The following is a 20,374-nucleotide window of genomic DNA, read 5'->3' as shown; positions in this document are numbered from 1 at the left end:
CGGGAAGTGGGTTCCTTGCCTTATATATGGGGCCAAGCGGAAGTAGTCGGACGCCATTTCGTGGCGGTGCTGCAAGTGGCCGTTTCGCACCCACCTGCTGTGACGACAGCGGACAAACCGCTGTTTTGGTTTATTTTTTTAAATTTTATTTTTTCTTGTTACAATTGGAAAGCTACAAAACACCCAACCCGATGGAAGCGGCGCTCAATTCGTCTCATCAAAGGTAACATAAGCAGTTTTTTTGTTTTGTTAATATTTCCATCGTTCATGTCAACCTTGGCGTGACAGTGATGTGCTTAGTTACCGTTACTAGCTAGCTCGGTTTAGCTTCTTCCAGCTAGGCGACCGTCAAGAGTCACGTAGCGACGGCTTTATTCATTAGCGTGGAGGTATTTTACAAAGGCTTCCCCGTCACCAGGGCGGTATATTCCCCTGTCGCGGAGGGATTTGGTGCAGGTACGGTTGACAGTTCGGTGACAAGACCCCCGGCTAACTCCCGCCGGCCGAACGGCCGCCCCCCATTCATCGCTTTGGTCGTTCCAGCCAGGCTAGCCAGGACAGTCTCTGTTGTTATAATTACCTTATTATTGTCCCTTTTAAATATTATTTATTTTAAAATGCCCACGTAAGTCGTTAATTTAACGTATTTATTTGCCGTTGTGGTTCGCTGGTGATGCTAGCTTTGTAGGGGCAACTGGCATCGTTCGGATTACTCCCGACTTTATGTGAACGATGTGGCTTTTGTGTGTGTGTGTGTGTGTGTGTGTGTGTGTGTGAGAAATAATGTGTCATACGAGTTTTCAGTGTTTTTGAGCGAAAATGGTACACCACAATCCGGTTTGCGAGACAGTGTTTACAAACATGAATGGAGGGCGGGACGGACACACCACGTGAGCACGTCAAGCCACTATTCAACATTGAAAAATATAATTGGTGCTTTTTTGTTAATAATTTTAATTGGACGAATGACTGCTCGTTGGGGAGGTCTACCAAATGATAACAATAGCAAATACAAGGTTATAGCAGTTTTGGATGAACTACTACTGCCAAGTGCTGATAGTTTGTTATATTGTGTTGTTAAAAAATCATTGGTTTTATCTTTGCATGGATTTGGGGTGGTTCAACGTTATAGCAATGTATAATGTTGCAAATGATGGATTAATTCATTCCAGACTGTCATCATCTTAAAATATGAATTTAGTTGCACAGGCAATGTTTTAAGTCACATTTTAGTATTTATACAAAATATTTAACATACCCTAGTTGTGGAAACAAACGTCAACTACTCGATAACAAAGCAAAAATTAAGTAAAACCTCATTCTGTTGAAGATGTACATGTAATTGGGACTAAAAATGTGCCATTTTTTTCAGCCATTTTAGGTTTATGTAACTTTGGTAAAATTAATGTGTGTATACAAACAATGAAATGCTAACGTTGCTGATGTGCCTTGTTTTGTTGTTGTTGTCATACAAGTGTGAAAAGAAGTTAAAACACAGCAAAAACAACAAAACGGTATTTGCAAACCTTGATGACGGTCGTGGTGGGAGATGTTTTTACTTGTATATATATTTTTTAATAAATACTGTACAATGCTTAACCCCTCAGGGCTTGTTTGATTTTACGACCGTTACAGCTTACATAAAGACATACTCAGAGCTGCCAACCTTTAGAAATTCACTTCCAGAACAATATTTTAAAAATTTTGTCAAGAACATTACTGTGGGACAGTTATTGCAGTATATTATTTAACAGGATAAAAATAATTCTGCATACTGTTCATTTGCACAGCATAATCATTACTCTATAATCATAATCGTTAATAAACTGTGGTTTCAATATTTGTTATTTTAATGTTTTTATTGCATCAAACTTGTAATGGTGGGCGCAGTTGGAGCCTGAATCAAAAAAAAAAAAAAAAAGCTAATCTATTAAATCAGATTAATCTAATCTCAATAGTCAATTAAATCTCAGCACTCTATTTTGCAATCAAACAAATAACTTGCTCGTAGATTGAATTGGATGGTTAATGCATGTACAATAGTTTAGATTTCTATTTTGTTAATGTACTTTGATAGATGGGCATCTCTTGCATGCTATTTATATTATATATTTATATTTCCTATATCTACTATTGCTACTATGATGAGAATTTACCAATTATGGGACTAATAAATATATATTACAAATATTTATTAATAATAATAATATACTTTTAACCTGACCTCGTTCTCAGATGACTTCTACACTGACGTATTAATTCATTTCCGGTTCAGAGGCCATGAATTATTTTGCATTTATATTTCCAGGCGCGTATGAATTTGATTGTTATTTTGTTGTTCAAACTTAAGTTACTCTTTGCTATAATACGGTTCCAGCCAGACCTATGTGACAAGTGTACTGTATCACCCGATCACTTATTTCGGTGTTTTGCGACTTCATGACACAATAGTTTAGCAATTAGCATCATGCTTTTCCGTCGTTTCCTATATAATGTAAACCATAGGTGTCAAACTCAAGGCCAGATGCGGCCCGCCACATCATTTTATGTCTGTGATTTTTGCTAAAATCTGTACCCAAATTCCAAATTGTCATAATAATAAACAATAATGTTGAAATATTGCATTTTTCTGTTACCAAACCCTTCCTCTACAGTAACTTAAACAATACTTGAACAAACTATTATCCTTGTCTTCTGATTTCAACACTAGTTATCCTTCAATTTGTTGCGCAATGGTAATATGTTTTGGTGATGATTAAACATTTATATGGTTTCACTGTTCGAATGGCCCTCTGAGGGAAATCATAACTAGAATGCGGCCTGAGACAAATAAATTGTTTGACACCCCTAATGTAAACGATACGCATAAGAAGCATGGTAAGCAGGGTAGTTAATTCGCTACCATGGAGGCGATAAGTGATTTATGGATGCATGCATGCGTTGTCACATCGGACGCAAAGAGAACTTTTGCCTCCGTGGCTTGGCAGCTGGTGCGCAAAATAAAATAGTGTGCCCCCAAGCAGTTTTTTTTGTCTTTTTTATTTTATTTATTTATTATTATTTTTTTTTAAAATCAGGAACTTTATTGAATCAAATTCATTTATGAAATCTTCGTCAGGGTGTCCGGACACAGTGCCGCACTGGATGGGAATGTTGGACGCTCGATGATTATTCCCCCCGCATTTCGTAACATTTGGCAGCTCTGCATACTCTTAATTGATATTTTTACATTTAAAAAAAAATTGCTTTTACTGCATAAAGATTTTCTCATGAGTAAAATAGCCATATATATATATATATATATATATATATATATAAAATATTTGTTTTAACCCTTTAAAGTATAGTCTTTTGACAGTCCTCAGAGGGCGCTTTCACTAAATTAAAATGTAATTCTTCTCCAAGTGCAGCAGAGGATATCTATCTCCAGCCATCCATTCTCCAAACTGCTTATCCTCACTAGGGTCGCTGGTTTGGTGGCGCCTATCTCAGCTTACTTTGGGCGAGAGGCGGGGTACACCCTAAATTGGTCGCCACCCAATCGCAGGGCACATATAAACAAACAACCATTACCATTTACATTGACACCTACGGACAGTTTAGAGTCTTCCATTAACCTACCATGCATGTTTTTGGAATGTGGGAGGAAACCGGAGTACCTGGAGAAAACCTATGCAGGTACAGGAAGAAAAAATCAACACAGGAAGGCTGGATTTGAACCCGGGACCGCAGAACTGAGGCATACGTGCTAAATACTGGTTACTACCATTGCTGTTCATCCAGGGCAGCTGTGGCATGCTCCTTACATTGGGTGCTTGTCTAATGCATTTATTAAGAACTGCTTGTCATTTCTTTGTCGTCTATCCAAGTTTGTGCTATTTCTGCAGCTGACTTTATCCCAAGCGTATGCATGTCCTTCTACTGCTCTCCACCACAGCTCCGCGGTGGGGCTGTCCTGCGGTGGGATGGACCCGCACACTAGCACCGGCAAGCGCATCCGCAAGCCCTCGCTGCTCTACGAGGACTTCGAAAGCCCCTCGCTGCCGCACGCCATGCCGGCGGGTCCGCCTGCCCCTCCGCAGCCCTCCGTCAGGGACCCGTTCCGGCTGGGCCGCGCCACCAACCAGCTGCAGTACCTCCAGAAGACCCTGCTCAAGTGCCTTTGGAAGCATCACTTTGCGTGGCCCTTCCACGAGCCAGTGGACGCTCACAGGCTCAATTTGCCTGTGAGAATCCCAATTGTACACTCCCCTCCAAAAGTATTGGAACAGTGAGGCTAAATCCTTGGTGTTTGTTGGAGACTCAAAATTAGAGGTGCAACAATTAATTGATTAATCGACAACTAATTGATTATCAAATTGTTCAACAACTATTTTGATAATCGATTAATCATTTAGAGACATTTAACAATTTTTTAAAAATCCTCACACTTTCAGCCTCTGAACAGTAAATATTCTCCAATTTCTGTACTCCATCTGTAGACGTTTGCAAACATCTGCTTTTACTTTGGAAAAGAATGATCAACATTTTTTGCCTGTTTTCTGATAGGTTACGGACCCAACCACTTACTGAATAATAATTAGGATTTTTTGCGCTGTCAATTTGAAATACTCAAAAGATTTATGAGACAGATTTCAGGTGTTTACATTTGGATATGTGAGCAAAAATTTGGAACGCGATTATCTCGTTATTTTGCCTGTCAGCAAAATTAATAATAAGACTAATGCAACTGTTACACTTGCATTGGGAAACATGGCATTAAATGACCCAACCACACATCTTCACGTATATCTTAAGTTCCACACAGTTAAATTACACAGTTAAAACTATTACTGAACAAGCAACAGCCACGCACGGACAACGCATCAATGCAAAGTGAATTGTAAAACCGAAAAAAGACGCTGCATAAGGGGTACAGCAAAATGTGATGAGAGTCTCACCTCTCTTTACATTTTCAGGACTACCACAAGATCATCAAGCAGCCCATGGACATGGGCACCATCAAGAAGCGCCTGGAGAATAACTTCTACCGCTCTGCCAGCGAGTGCATCCAGGACTTCAACACCATGTTCACCAACTGTTACATCTACAACAAGGTGGGAGCCAGCAATAACGTCATGAGAATGACTAAAGGGTCAAACAAGTCATAGAGCTACAGCAAATATCAAAGGACTCTTGACACTGTAAATGCTTGCTGTGTCACATTAGCGAAGGGGCATATCTGGTATAGGCTTGTTTTTCCAGAATATTCCAAGTTGTACTTTTAGGGCGTTCCACTGCCTATAAGGCCTGCTGCACACCGAGCGGCATGGTCGAAAACCGTCCAAACTGTCTTGTATTGTGTGGGGTTTGACAACTAGTCCACTGGTTATTGCCAGTGAATGGCGCTGCAAAGGACCATATGTAACAGCCAATCAAAATGCACGAGTGTTCACAAACACAAAATCTTTCTAGGTTTTAAGCAAAAGAAAGAACCAGCTGGCAGGTGGCCGCTATGTGCCGATGAGCGGTACCAATACAGTATACAAAATGTATATAGATAATTTTTTTTTTTTTTACAATAACACGGTGTCGACTGGTTGGAGCGTCTGCCCCACAGTTCTGAGGACCGGGGTTCAATCCCCGCCTGTGTTGAGTTTGCATGTTCTCCCCGTGCCTGCGTGGGTTTTCTCCGGGCACTGCGGTTTCCTCCCACATCCCAAAAACATGCATGCGAGGTTAACTGAAGTCTCTAAATTGCCCCTAGGTGTGAATGTGTGTGCGTATGCATTATTTATTTATTTATTTTGGTCGCAGTTGACTTAAGTTACTTTCGATCATGCCACTTGGTGAGCGGCGCGCCTAAAATGCCTTCTTTTTCTTGTATGTATGTGGTGTCCTAATGTGCACATAAACTGCCTTCCAGCCAACCGACGACATCGTGCTGATGGCCCAGTCCCTGGAGAAGGTCTTCCTCCAGAAAGTGGCTCAGATGCCTCAAGATGAGGTGGAGCTGTCCGCGCCTGCCCCCCGCAAGAAGAGCAGCCAGGGACGTGGCCGCAAGACGAGCCGTGAGTGTCTCGCCTGCCCGTGACTGAGTTACCATACCGCCCCTGACAACTCTGTGGTGACCAACGCTGTGTATATGTGTGTCCGCCAGCCATGCGTGCGCAGCAGGTTCCCGCCGTGTCGCAGTCTGCCTACTCGCCGTCCTCCTCGGACACGGGAGAGTCCATGCTGGCCAATTCCCCGCAGACAGTGCTGACCAAGAGCCTGCCTCCGGCTACCATCATGGGCCTGCCTCCCACGCAGCCCACCACAAAGGTAGGTTTGCTAAAATCTGGAAAATTTCTATGGCCCAAATTTAGCTGGGATCTGCTGCAGCACACCCGTGACCCAAATGAGGATAAGCGGTACTGAGACTGGATGGAAGGAAAATCTTAAGGTCCCAATTTGGAAACAATTTTCCCCATTATAAATACAGATGACCTCTCCGACAGTCACACGGTCACCATCACACAAACTTAAGACTGTACAGGCAATGTTTGAAGTAACATTCTAATGGTCATAAGTGTAAAAAAAAAAAGCAGTAAAATGTTACAGCAACACATTGTGTTCTTTTATGAGTGTCAGATGCAGGTGTGAGGGAGGCGGGAGATTATCTCTTGCGCTTGGGAGGTGAGTTTCTTTACATTGTATTTTTGTCAGAGAACAGGCAGGTACTCTTCTGTGGTGTTAGACTTTTAGTTGCTCACTGTGATAATGGCTCAAGATTTGCAGAAGTCTGAATTTTGCGCTCTTCTTTTAGGCTGGAATTACACTTCCGCATCCAAGTGCCCAATTCCCGTTTAATGCTTATAGCAGATAGCCAATTGTTTTGACCCCGGGTTGCCCACAGATACATATAGAATAGATTTTGGCTTTTGTTGCGCGGAAATTGTGCCTTGAAGTGCTCCTTTTTTGTGTATGCTAATGATCCATACCACCGCTTTCCTTTCTGATACGATACACAAAATAAAGTTCCTGAAGTGACTAAAGTCTTAAAAGTATCAATTGTGCGCGAATGGTTGTTTGTTTCTATGTGCCCTGCGATTGGCTGTCGACCGGTTTAGGGCGTACCCTGCCTCTCGCCCGCAGATAGCTGGGATAGGCTCCAGCACGCCCGTGACCCTAGTGAGGATAAAGCGGGACAGAAAATGGATAAAGCGGGACAGAAAATGGATGGACGAATCTTGTGGTATCAGCGGCATCGACATTTCAGACAGTATCCATCCTTCCCCACGGCAGTGATGCTGCTCCAGCCAGCGTAATGGCGTCTCATCACAGCACACACTGTGCTGTTTTTGTTTGCATTTGTATGTAATTTCGTTTGGAAACGCCACTCCATGTTGGGTAAACCCTATGTACAGTCTTCAGGATGCTTCGAATTAAGGATTACGCTGCAAAAAGACTAACAGAAAGCGAACCAAAGCTCCAGTGCCGAGCGCGGCAAGTCCCCCCACCATGTACAACTTGACTGTTGACTCCTTTGTCCACAATTATGCAGCTTTAAAGTTATGTAAATGAGCTGTAAATGAAAGTTATGCTGCTGTTTCGATAAGTACATTTATGAAAAGTAAAAAAAAAAAAAAAAAAGAAACACAATACATAAAATACATGTAAACACATGCATTCCTTTTGTTATGCTTTGCTTTTATCTGAACGTGCATGTTTCCATACAATCTTTTAAACTTGTATGAAAGGAATTACCTGTTTAGTCAGCCACTGCTTGTCGCGGACAAAGTTTTTATTCACAGTAAAATATTTAGCAGATATAACTCGAGTCACTGTCAATCTTTATTGTATACAAAGGTACGGTATGCCAGTTAGGTTAGACTACACTACATCATGCATGATCCAGTGCTATATATGGAGAAGTTAGTGCTAGGGCCCTGTAAGTGTTTTATTTGAAATTTTATATAAATACTATCTATCTATCTATCTATCCATCTATCTATCTATCTATCTATCTATCTATCTATCCATCTATCCATCTATCCATCCATCCATCCATCCATCCAATCTATTTTTAGTTGTTAATTAAAGATTTTAATGTAAGAAGTTCGGTGAGTGTTTAACTTTGACCATCCCCACCTCAAAATCCCCGGCCAGCCGCCGGATTACGCCACCACCACAAATAGATTTGGGTCCTGTGGGGAAAACTGTTGACTGTCTGTTCCTATGTACATTTCAAGTGAGGCATGACTACAGAACCTGGGAGACAACCTGAACGTTTTAAAGGGCATACGTTTTTAGCAACAGCAAGATGTGAGGGTCTGTTTCAGCTTTCATGGTGGTGCTCAATGGTGTTTTTTTGTTTGTTTTTTTGGGTTAGAAAAAGGGCGTTAAGCGCAAGGCGGACACCACCACTCCGTCCACCATGGGCTTGACGGTGGGCATGTCGGCGGAGGGACACGGACACATGGTGGGCTTGGGCAAGGGAGGCCACGGCGGGCAGGTCCATGAATCCTCCATGAACGCCATCTCCTGCATGGGCACCATGACCCTGGAGACGCCGGCAGGCATGGGCCTGGTCCACAGCCCTGGCGGGCCCATCCTGCTGCAGCCCATGATGTCGGTGGTGGGGCGGCGTGTGGGCAGCGGGCGCCCTATCAAGCCACCCAAGAAGGATCTGCCAGACTGTGTGCAGCTGCAGCCGTTGCGAAAGGGAAAGCTGAGCCCGGCCTTGCGCTACTGCTGCGGGCTGCTCAAGGATATGTTCTCCAAGAAGCACGCCGCCTACGCCTGGCCCTTCTACAAACCCGTGGACGCCGCCGAGCTCGGCCTGCACGACTATCACGACATCATCAAGTGTCCCATGGACCTCTGCACCATCAAGGTGACATTCAGCGCTCCTTGTTTGTGTTTTGCAATGCATCTATCAATATAACGCATTCATTAGACTTAGGGTGTCAAACTCACTTTGGTCGCATGCCACGTCGTAGTTCTGGTGTCGCTCAGAGGGACCTTTGACAATGGAAATCATACAAATGTAAAGTTACATCCGATTATACGCTGTCGGGGAGAATCCGCGCATCTTCAGAGTGAGTAGTTTTCAGGAAACAATAAAAACATCCATCATCTTGTTTGAGTTACCTAACACCACATCTTTCATGTGGATATTGTATACTTATATTGCTATCATATACCATTGCGCACCAATATCAACACACCACCACCTCGAAATCGTGCTCAATTACGTTGTCATTGATCAAAATGGTAGACAACATCACTGGGCGTCAGGCATCGACAAAAAGTCGTATAAAAAACCCTTTTATATGTGACAAAAGCAAACTGTGGTTACCAAAAGTCGTTCGTGTAATAAGCGGCAATGCAACTTTTTCGCTGACTAGTTCCCTCTGCACTGAAGTATTACAGATCCTTTTTTTTTTTTTTTTTTTTAAACAAAGAAGCGATACTTAAATGTGTCTAATGTAGCTATTTTCACTTATTGTCTAAAAAACCATCCAGACTTTCAATCTTGGGGCGACATAACACGCACAGCTCCAGCAGAGTGAGGGAAGACTTTTACAGTAATTCTCAGACAGTTCAAGCGTTGAATAGTAAGTAGATTTGTTCTCAAACTATTTTCAATACTTCAAATTGGTTAATAATGCCAAAAAATAACAGATGACTTAGGGACAGACCAATAGTTTCCATTTGTGGGAAAACTATAAAAATGACCATATTTCGACAAGGTTTCCGCCCGACAGCGACAAAATACACAATTGCTCCTGCAATTCACTGTTATATACTGGGGACCGATCACTGCTGAGCTGATTATCGGTGCCTATATTCTGCATTTTGATGTATAATGGCATCAGCTTTTTTTTTCTTTTTTTTTTCTTAAATCTGACGGCCGATAAGAGATTAAATTAAAACCGGGTAAACTTCAGGGAACTATTTACATTTTCAGTTAACTGTATAAGACGTGCTGCTGACCCTAGAAACTCACTGCACCTTTTTTCTTTTGGTTGAACTTAAAACAAAGTGAAAGATACACTTTTCAGTTATATTTAAATTTTGAAAAACTTTACTGTAGAAAACTTTTGGGGGCTATATATGTAAGTTTTCATTAACATGCTGATTAACCTGTAACCTGTACTTTTTGTTCAAATTTTTAAACAAAGATGTCTATTATTGCACGGTGGACGACTGGTTAGAGCGTCAGCCTCACAGTTCTGAGGACCCGGGTTCAATCCCCGGCCCCGACTGTGTGGAGTTCGCATGTTCTCCCCGTGGCTGCGTGGGTTTTCTCCGGGCACTCCGGTATCCTCATAAATTGGAGACTCTAAAAATTGCCCGTAGGTGTGACTGTGAGTGCGAATGGTTGTTTGTATGTGCCCTGCGATTGGCTGGCAACCAGTTCAGGGTGTACCTCCTGCCCAATGACAGCTGGGATAGGCTCCAGCATGCCCGCGACCCTAGTGAGGAGAAGCGGCTCAGAAAATGGATGGATGGATGTCTATTGTCTAAGATAAACAAAAAATCAAAAAAGCTGTTTAATAAACATGCTTAAAGGCATTTAAATGAAGTGTTGAGTTTGTATTAAAAATTTTGATGCCAACATTTTTTTCCTTTTGCTGCAAATATCTGCTCCAAATATCTGTTATTGACGACCTTGACTGCTAATAATTGGTATCGGCCCTGAAAAGAAAAACATTTTGGTCTATCTATATTATTATATTTTACTTACAAAAAGTTGGGGATATTGCAGCTTTTGGGTGAAATTTCAGGATGAACCTAAAATGCATTATATACTTTACAGGTCAAATTAATTTGACCTGCAAACTTTTGAATGCACTTGTTTAACTAATCGTGGCGGCACGGTGGGCGACTGGTTAGAGCATCTGCCTCACAGTTCTCAGGTCAGGGGTTCAATCCCCTGCCCCGCCTGTGTGGAGTTTGCATGTTCTCACCGTGCCTGCGTGGGTTTTCTCCGGGCACTCCGGTTTCCTCCCACATCCCAAAAACATGCATGGTAGGTTAATTGACAACTCTAAATTGGCCGTAGATGTGAATGTGAGTGCGAATGGTGGTTTGTTTGTATGTGCCCTGCGATTAGCTGGCAACCAGTTCAGGGTCTACCCCGCCTCCTGCCCGATGATAGCTGGGATAGGCTCCAGCGCGCCCGCGACCCTAGTGAGGAGAAGCGGCTCAGAAAATGGATGGATGGATGGATGTTTAATAATCAGTATTTTAGTACTTTCTGCAGAACTTTCTGTTTGACATCAAGGGGGGCTGAATGACAAAAGTGTTTTAAATTTTTTAAAATTGCTTATTTCCAGACGTCCACTTGTATGCCTTTCTGTGACTTTTCTTGTCTCTGTATCTCTGTGGCAACCTGCTGATGACACTATAAGTTCAGTGGATCAGGATGTTCTGAAAGTGTATTGCTCTGTTCATGGATCAAACATTACTGAAACATTGAACAGTAGTACGTGTGCATTCAAAAGTTTAGAAAAGGTCAAATTAATTAATAGGAAGTCATAGGGAAATATATAAGTATAAATATTCAAGTGTGCAACTCGTGTTCAGTTATGTCAAGTTGTGATTTCAATTTGTTAAAAAAAAAAAAAAAAAAAGTTAATGTTAGAAAATGTTAAAAGGAAAGAAAATGTGGAATTTTGGTACAAATTATTTGCCAGAATGAATGGAACAAATCATTTGAAACACAGGATATAAAACTAATATTACAGAAGATTGGAAAAAAAATTATCTGGTATTTATTTCCCCACATTTTCTCCTGGTCATTAAGTATCAACCTATTTTTTTAGACGTAAAACCGCCCAAGTAATTTTTTTTCAAAGTATCGATCCATCCATCTCTGTACTGCTTATTCTCACTAGGGTTATGGACAAATAAGCATTCACATTCACACCTACAGACAATGTCGAGTCCCCACTTAACCTACCAAGTCTGTTTTTGGAATGTGAGAGGAAACCAGAGTACCTGGAGAAAACCCATGCAAGCACAGGGAGACCATGTAAACATGAAAAACTCCAAACAGGAAGGCCTGAGCCCGGATTTGAACCATTTGAACAATTCCCCCCCAATCAATAAAATGACAATCTCGTTAAAAATGTCCAACTCTCTGCTCTTGTGACTCTTCCTGCAGAGGAAGATGGACGGTCGCGAGTACCGTGATGCGCAGCAGTTTGCTGGCGACGTACGCCTCATGTTCTCCAACTGCTACAAGTACAACCCACCCGATCACGACGTGGTGGGCATGGCCCGCAAGCTGCAGGTGAGCCCTGGTGCTCCCCTGTTTCATACTATACCCTATTATGTTGACCACTCCTGTTGGAGGCTTACTTCAGGAGTAAAGCAACATACAGTGGAACCTCCAACGTTAAAATGCCTTAAATTATCTTTTTTTTTTTTAACAATTTGATGTTAAAACCCTTGCCATTTGTGACTTATGAGGCGTCAGCGTACGTGCGTGCGTGCGTTTATGACACCACCACAGAAGTGCACCTGTGGTGACAAAGAGGATACTGACGATGATTAGAGGTGTATAGACATATAATGTAAATATAGTACATTAGTGGTACATACAGTAAATATGAAATAATTGTGGTACATTTGCTGTACGTATGATGTAAATATTGTATATACTGTAGGGGTATATAGAACATTGAATATGGTACATCAGGGGCATATAAAATGTGGTAGGCATCTTTTTATTTATTTTCATTTTCCTTCTCACTAGGGGACCCTAATAAATAATCGTAGGGTGTGCAACCTCTTTTTGGTGCACCATTGTGAAATTAGGGCTTTATATATTTATGTATTTGTTGCATTCTAGAGCTCTGTTATGGTACATTTAGAAGTGTATCAATCATTAACTATGGGACAATAGAGGAGTATAGAGCATTACATTTGATGTGCGTTTTACTTTTTATTTTAAGATTAATTCACTTTACTTCCTATGGAAACCAATTATGTCAACCAACTTCACGGAACAATTTGTGTTCCAATTTTGGAGGTTTCGCTATATCAGGAAAATTGTATCACTTGTTGCCAGGCAACTTTCAAATTTAGTCACAACTGCCAACGGTGCACTGTATTTACTCCTGGATTTGTGCATGTCGTTTGCAGGATGTATTTGAGTTCAGCTTCGCCAAGATGCCCGACGAGCCGCAACTTGACCACAGCGCCTTGTCCCTGAGTTGCCACCCCACGTCCTCCTCCTCCTCTTCCTCTTCTTCCTCCTCGACCTCCTCGTCATCCACGTCCGAGAGTGAGCCCAGCAGTGAGAGCGAAGAGAGCAGCCCCAGCTCGGACAGTGAGGAGGAGCGAGCCCACCGGCTGGCTGAGTTGCAGGACCAGGTGTGCACGCAGGTAAGGCCATCCAATTACTTAAATCATATTTGGATAAACTTAACGATTATTTCATATTCTTGCAAGATGGAACAACAAACATTTAGCAAAAGCAGCTTACATAGTAGTTGTTCGAAGAGTAGTTTTCTGGGTTTCTATTTTATACCCGTGTAAGCCCTACTATCTTTATGAAACATGGACTGTGCTCTATCTGACCACATTGTTTTCTCTTATCCCAGGAAGGATGGTCTTAAATGACTTTGTCAAACGGGGACTGCAGTGAACCGCCCGTTTATCATTGGGGCATGAATGGTCCTGCAGACTTTAAAAGCATTAAAACTTATAACACACTTTTAAAGTGTTTCTTAGCTCCTGGTGACACTCTCTCAAACAGTTCTCCCAATACAAGGAAAAGTGTGCTTGCTTCAAGCTGCTTATTTATTTATCACTCCAGGTTGACTTTTACTGTAAAACTGACACATGAAACTAAAGAGAAATAGAAACACTGTATATTTAAACACAAAAATATTTAACCAAACCATCTAATGAAAGTCTGCCAGCTTAATGCTAACATATAATGCAAAACTCCATAGACCTAACAGAAATTAGCATAGATGTTACAGTAATTATTATTATTATTATTATTACTATTATTGGAGATTAGTTGGGAGCCTTCTCTGCCTCCTCTTCGCTGCATGTCTGCCAGTAGACCTCAGTGGTGCCCGACATGTTTCAGTACAACTCTAAATTTGAACTAGCCTGTATACTTTAAAAAGCCCTTAAAAAATGATTGCTTTAAAATCCAAGATATGGGGGGAACCTGAAAGATTGCAACGACATACTGGGGGTTCACTGTATCGCCCCAACCCCAAACATAATCAGCAGTCTTAACAGTTATTAGTCAGTATCAAGCAAGTCCCAGATGTGAGAATGTACAGGAATCATATACATTTTTCATCACTCATTTATCTTGATAACTTTTTCACCACACAGCTTCGAGCTGTGCATGAGCAGCTGACTGCGCTCTCCCAGGGCCCCATCGTCAAGCCCAAGAAGAAGCGTGAGAAGAAGGACAAGAAGGAGAAGAAGAAGCACAGGAAGCCAGACAAGCGCAGTCGCGCAGCCAAGAACCGAGCGGGCTCCGAGGAGTGGACCATGCCCACTAAAATGCTCAAGAGCAAAGCGTCACAGGGAAGCGCATCGCAGCTCAAGAAGAGCCAAACTAAGAAGAGCAGCAAGAGCAGCAAGTTAGTACCACACGGACACACAAAACGCCATGTTTGGCCCTGTTTCTGTTTGGTAAATGTGTGAAAAGCACCAAAATATCATCACTTAGAGGAAATGAAGAAATGCTCGCACAGTTCTCCAAATAAGAGTCAAAGTTTGCATACTTTTACTGTTTAGTTGTCACTCAGTTCATTTTTACTGTAAAACTGACACATAAAACAAAACACAAGTAAACATTGGATGTTTAAACTTTAACATTTTGAACCAAACCATTTCATTTCATCTAACCAAATTCTACTAGCTTAATGGTAACAATGCAAATGCCATAGATGGCCTAATGGCCTAAACAATTGCTGTTTTAACACACACGGAGCAGCAACACATACAAACATAGCACAGAACAATACTCAGTGGCATATATTTTCTCTGCTCTTTTCTTTATTCTCTGTAATATTACACTGGCAAAATGTGGTACTCTATTACACTGAAGGGGCGTCATTAATTACGCTGAACCTCTCCCGAGTAGCCTCATCACTGCCTGGCATGTTTTTGCGCAATATTACACTACGAAATCTGCGATATAGCGGGAGGAACACTACCACCATTCTGCCTCCACACTAGATTTATTAGGCTTTAGCATTCTGACATTAAGTCACTGATTTAATGTCCGTTTGAACCTCCCACCAGGAGCTCCAAGAAGCCTTTCTACCCGCTGTTGCCGGCTGCCATGCTGCCGCACTACGACTCTGAGGAGGAGGAGGAAATTGTGCCCATGACTTACGACGAGAAGCGGCAGCTGAGCCTGGACATCAACAAGCTTCCGGGCGAGAAGCTGGGTCGTGTGGTGCACATCATCCAGTCGCGGGAGCCCTCGCTGCGCGACACCAACCCTGAGGAGATTGAAATCGACTTTGAGACGCTCAAGCCGTCCACACTGAAGGAGCTGGAGCGCTATGTCATGACGTGTCTGCGGAAGAAGCCGCGCAAGCCCTACACCGACCAAGGTACACACAGCAACTTCCTGTATGTCGGGGAATCTTTAAAGGCTCCCACAGCCTGGGTTATTTTCTTCCCTTTTTCTGAGTCAGGGTGGAAATGGCTGATGTGGTTCTTTAAGTTGGTGGTGTTCCCAACACATTTCATTTTTGTGTGCTGGGCTTTACAAACAGCATGCGACTTTTCCAGTTCATGCTTCCCAGTCTGTTGGTAAAATCCAAAAGTTGTCTAGTCCAGAGATCCGCTTATAAAGACACAAGGGCCAAAAATCAACAAGCAATATCATGTAAACTGAAACGATTATTCAAATAGCTCAAATAATTCAATTACAATAAAAAGTTGAATCAAAATATCTGCCTTGAAGCTTTGAAGTAAACATATTTCACATGGACTAATGTTTGAGTATGTAAAGACAGAATGGCCAAAGTTGGGGATCATTTCACACTGAAAAGAAAATAGTGCACTGTGACTACTGCAAAGCAGAGCTAGCTAACTACGATCGCCAACACTTCGAATCATCTTCATCTCCCATTCCGCTTATCCTCACTAGGGTCGCGGGCATGCTGGAGGCTATCCCAGCCATCAATGTTAGCTAATTTAATATATCTTATCGTAATATAATCACTGTATTAAATACAATTACAATTTACAACGTTGTAAAAATGAAATGCAGTCAAAGAGCCCTGCGATGAGTAACCAGTTTTGAAATCAGAAGCCTACAAATACATGTTTTTCAACTATTTCTTTTCAAATGGGGATTTGGTAAAAAAAATAATAAATGCTTGTAAATATCTCAATGGTATTACTCCAGAACACAATTAGTGATTTTGATTTGCTTTCGACGGCCACATAAAATGATGTGGCGGGCCGGATCTGGCCCCGGGCCACCAGTTTGACACCTCTGTTGTAGCTATTCGACAACTTTAAAAACAAAAAAATCCAGTACAGTACATTGTTTTACTTTTAATGTATAGTACATTTTTTTACTTCAAGTACAGTATTTTTGAATTGACTAAATTTAAATGTTGGCCATTTTTGTGATACTTGGAGAGCTAAATATTTTTCGAGATGGTCCTTAGTATAAAATGTTTGAGAACCACCACTGCATTACATGATGCATTTCACCTCCCCTTGTCCTGATGACTGTTGTTCTTGTGCTTTTGTGTTCTCGTTAGCAGTGAAGAAAGGCGGCGTGGTCAAGTCCAAAGAGGAGCTGACCCTGGAGAAGCGTCTGGAGCTGGAGAGGAGGCTCCAGGACGTCAGCGGACAGCTCAACTCTGCCAAGAAGCCTGCCAAACCTAAAGGTCAGTGCAAATATGTCAATACCTCAATATAATTCCTTACAGATGCTACATATATAGACCATTAGTCTATTAGTCAAATTTTTGTTTTCTATTTTCACTCATTGTCCAAAAAACATTTGACTTTCAATCTTGAGGCGACATAATGCCGCACAGCTCCTCCAGAGTGAGGGAAGAGGCATAGTTTTACAATTCTCAGACAGTTCAAGTGTCCAAGAGAGTTAATAGACTTGTTCACAAGCTATTTGCAACACCTTAAATTGGTTAATAATGTGTAAAAATAATAGACCGTGTGGGGACAGATCAATAGTATCACTTTGGGACACTAGAGGTGTATAAACCATTGAATATGATGTAAATATAGTATTCCCCGGGCGCTTCAGCTGCCCCCTGCTCCAGTGTGTTCCACTAACGTGTATGTGTTCACTGTGATGGGTTAAATGCAGAGAACAAATTTCGTGTGCATGCATGCATGTTCATGACAATAAAAGATGATTCTTCTTCTTCTTCTTTAGAAATGTATATAAATAAAATGACGTAAATATGGTACATTAGATTTGTAGAACATTACATATGGTGCATTAGAGGTTACACACAGTTTAATATATAGATGGTATGTTAAACACATTTGGATAAACATATAGAAGGTATGTTAGAGGTGTAATAGGCATTACATATGATGTAAATGGTTAAAACATAAAGGTGTGTTAAATATAATGTACAGTGCATGTAACCAGACAGTTAAAGCACTGCTTTTGTAGTGTAAATCCATCCTTATTGTTTTATGTATTGTGTATTAACTTTGCCAGCGGAGAAGGCCAACCCCGCCGAGGCCCACACGCAGCCCTCGCGCCTCAGCGGCAGCAGTTCCAGCTCGGACTCGTCATCGTCCTCCTCCTCCTCGTCATCCTCGTCCTCAGACACCAGTGAGTCAGACTCCGGCTGAGCTCTTTGCGGCTAAAATAGAAAATATTAATAATAATAATAATAATATAAAGAAGAAGCAACTCAGGGACTTGGGCTGGCCCAGGATGCGACACTCCCTGAAAACGGACTACTGTATTGAACTCCTTTTGAATGTTAGACTTGAAGGACGTGTGGGGAAAAGAAACAATTGAAATAGAACACTTAATGCCTTTGCTTTCTCCCGCCTGCTTTTTTTTCTTTGTTTGTAAATAAGATGTACAAAAATGTATGTTTCTTTTATAAAGAAACATTTTATGATTATTTCCACCACCCAGAGAAGGACGTGGTGCAAGTCTTCTTTGGATGTATTTATTTATTTGAAAACTCGACAAATGTTTTTGGCTAATCCTCATTATCTCCCTCCTTTTCCCTTTATGGACCCTGCTTTATCTTAAACACATGTCGATGAACTGTGTAAAAGCTGCTTGAGCATTTATTTGACATCCATCTTAAGGTCTATCTACTAGTATGCCCTTTGTCCTCACTAGTAAGAAAATTCAGTGTGACTAGAGCGCAGAACAACTCTGGCTTACTAGTGTTAAAAAAAATAAATAATAAATTCTACTATTAAAGGACAACTTTGGCATACTAGTAGAACAACTACATGTTACTAGTGAGGCAAAACCGTGCACCTGTGCACTTCTGGTGAAGCGCTAGATGTTCTGCACTTCTGGTGAAGCGCTAGATGTTAACTGGTGCACGGTTTTGCCTCACCAGCAATATGTAGTTCCTCTCGTATGCCAAAGTTGATCTACTAGTGATGTCAAAGAGTATATTAGTACAGGGATCTTAAGCTAAATATTGGAGCATTTATGTGACATGCTATGTATGTGACATACTTTAGATCCAGCTTAAGGTCCATGTACTAGTACACTCTTTTGCCTCACTAGTAAGACAATTAAATGCTTTTGTAGAACAACGCAAGTGTGCTAGTAGAACAACTGTGTTATTAGTAGTTATTTCAACTACTCTGAAATTTATGCACAACAGTAGGACAGTACATGTTACTAGTGAGACAAAACACCAGTGCACTCGTTGACATCTGTATGCTGCTAGTGACTTCAAAGCATACTGGTACATGGACCTTAAACTGGACAACAAGGGTATGGAATAAATTCTCAAACTGCTTTATGGCACGCCATTTGAGCATTTATTTTATCTTACTCGTGAGGACAAAGAGTATACTAGTACATAAACCTTAAGCTAGATATGAAGGAATAGAATAAATGCTCAAACAACTTGTAATATGGAACGGTGACACTGCAAGCGCAATATGAAATTTTTCCATAATTATTCTTGACGTCGCGGCATCCTGTTGTCTACAACTAAAAGCAGCCCCACAACTTGATTTCATTCCTGGATTGTCGTCACTGTTACAAGAAAGCATGCTGAACATTTGGCATTTATCCATTCCAAACATGTTCACGGTTCAGAATGTAAATGATTGAGCACCACGCTGATTTGTGGAAGTAATGCCTGTATATTCTTAAAAGTGTTTATGCTGTTGCACAAAAACTACTGCATCTGCCCTGCTGTTCTGTTCCCTGAGGTGCCCTTGTCCTTTTTACGCTGCTCTTTACAATACTTCTCTCATTCCGGTTTAGCATCACTGTTGTTGTTTGCTCACTTAGAGCGACTCCGGCCTCTTGACGCACCCCCTCCCCCCCCAGTTGAAAGCTTTGTTCATTAAAATAATCTGTAAACACAATTTTCCTGTCTTTGTGAAGAAAACCTGTGACCTTATTCTAAATACAGTGAGGCCTTGAAATGAATGACCTCACTTAGGTACACGTGTATTCAAAATAAACAACTTTGCCTTCCGCTCGCTCAATGCTAACACACAGTGCTAAACCCCATAGATTGGCTAAGTAATTGCATTGATAGGTGCGTTACAACCCTTTAAGCAACTGATATTTGAACACAAATAATGGAGCCAGCATGAGGAAAGATGAAAACATCAAGGCACCACTGGTACACTACGAATATATTGGAGTTTCCTTCGGTAGGTGGCAGCACTTCATTAAATTGGGATTGGCTCGCTGTGATTCATTCAATGTACACGCGAGTATTATTTAGGAAGCTTTAAAATGTAATTATAGACAACGAGCCTCGTTCCCTGTGTTGGTTATTTGTTATAAAAAAAAACTTGTCTCTTCGTCATACGTTATATTTTAGCCCAATAACCCATATAGAAAATTATAAATGGGTTGTCAATCGTTTCTGTTGTCATTTCGCAAATAATTCTTACAAACCGATTCTCACGATACTTCAGTCAAAATGTTTAGAGTGAAAACTACCAATGTAATCTTCCTTTGTAGTTCCTAAATATTCTCTATGTTGTGAATAACGATATCGGTTTTTGAAAACTCACAAACTCACTGTCATGAACGTCTCACTTGCTCTGAGGTATCTTCAATGAACTTTCTAGAACGTCACGCGTGGGCGCTGAGTATTTCATCGAAAGAGCAGGGGACAGTCTTCATTTGTGAATCTATTGAAACTAACCATTTCAACCACATGCTATAATGTTACTATCTGTATCT

General features: G+C 41.3%; 1 protein-coding gene and 1 long non-coding RNA gene across 9 annotated transcripts; one reads left to right on the top strand and one right to left on the bottom strand.

Annotated features, from left to right (window-relative positions):
- Nucleotides 1-18: 18 nt before the first annotated feature.
- Nucleotides 19-19,539, top strand: LOC133479889 (bromodomain-containing protein 2-like). 6 transcript variants are annotated; one of them, XM_061777410.1, is made up of 12 exons: nucleotides 19-223; nucleotides 3,938-4,226; nucleotides 4,959-5,096; nucleotides 5,906-6,050; nucleotides 6,140-6,303; nucleotides 8,354-8,857; nucleotides 12,137-12,265; nucleotides 13,120-13,362; nucleotides 14,335-14,588; nucleotides 15,256-15,572; nucleotides 16,740-16,868; nucleotides 17,675-19,539. In XM_061777410.1, the coding sequence occupies exons 1-12, from the start codon at nucleotides 27-29 to the stop codon at nucleotides 17,809-17,811; spliced, it is 2,646 nt and encodes an 881-aa protein (XP_061633394.1). In that variant the 5' UTR covers nucleotides 19-26; the 3' UTR covers nucleotides 17,812-19,539. The 6 variants fall into 6 exon arrangements, with proteins under 6 accessions (XP_061633394.1, XP_061633396.1, XP_061633398.1 ...); XM_061777412.1 differs by having other exon boundaries at nucleotides 20-223; nucleotides 16,743-16,868; XM_061777414.1 differs by lacking the exon at nucleotides 8,354-8,857 and having other exon boundaries at nucleotides 20-223.
- On the bottom strand, nucleotides 13,239-20,315 carry LOC133479893 (uncharacterized). 3 transcript variants are annotated; one of them, XR_009789104.1, is made up of 5 exons: nucleotides 20,211-20,315; nucleotides 17,667-17,822; nucleotides 16,690-16,862; nucleotides 15,350-15,458; nucleotides 13,239-13,379 (listed from the first exon to the last, which is right to left on the bottom strand). It is a non-coding gene; the product is annotated as an uncharacterized LOC133479893 (long non-coding RNA). The 3 variants fall into 3 exon arrangements; XR_009789102.1 differs by lacking the exon at nucleotides 13,239-13,379 and having other exon boundaries at nucleotides 14,712-15,458; nucleotides 20,211-20,314; XR_009789103.1 differs by lacking the exon at nucleotides 13,239-13,379 and having other exon boundaries at nucleotides 14,712-15,458; nucleotides 20,203-20,269.
- Between the last annotated feature and the right edge of the window lie 59 nt (nucleotides 20,316-20,374).

The sequence above is a fragment of the Phyllopteryx taeniolatus genome, chromosome 6 (assembly GCF_024500385.1).
Source record: "Phyllopteryx taeniolatus isolate TA_2022b chromosome 6, UOR_Ptae_1.2, whole genome shotgun sequence".
NCBI lineage: Eukaryota > Metazoa > Chordata > Actinopteri > Syngnathiformes > Syngnathidae > Phyllopteryx > Phyllopteryx taeniolatus.
Note: the sequence above shows the minus strand (reverse complement) of the source record. Positions and strands in the feature narration are given on the sequence as shown.

Bases quoted from the DNA above. Each gene is read 5' to 3' on its own strand.
- LOC133479889 (XM_061777410.1), top strand. From the start codon at position 27: ATGGGGCCAAGCGGAAGTAGTCGGACGCCATTTCGTGGCGGTGCTGCA. The intron at 14,589-15,255 runs GTTAGTACCACA...ACCTCCCACCAG, and splicing joins AAGAGCAGCAAGAGCAGCAA to GAGCTCCAAGAAGCCTTTCT. The intron at 16,869-17,674 runs GTCAGTGCAAAT...TAACTTTGCCAG, and splicing joins GAAGCCTGCCAAACCTAAAG to CGGAGAAGGCCAACCCCGCC.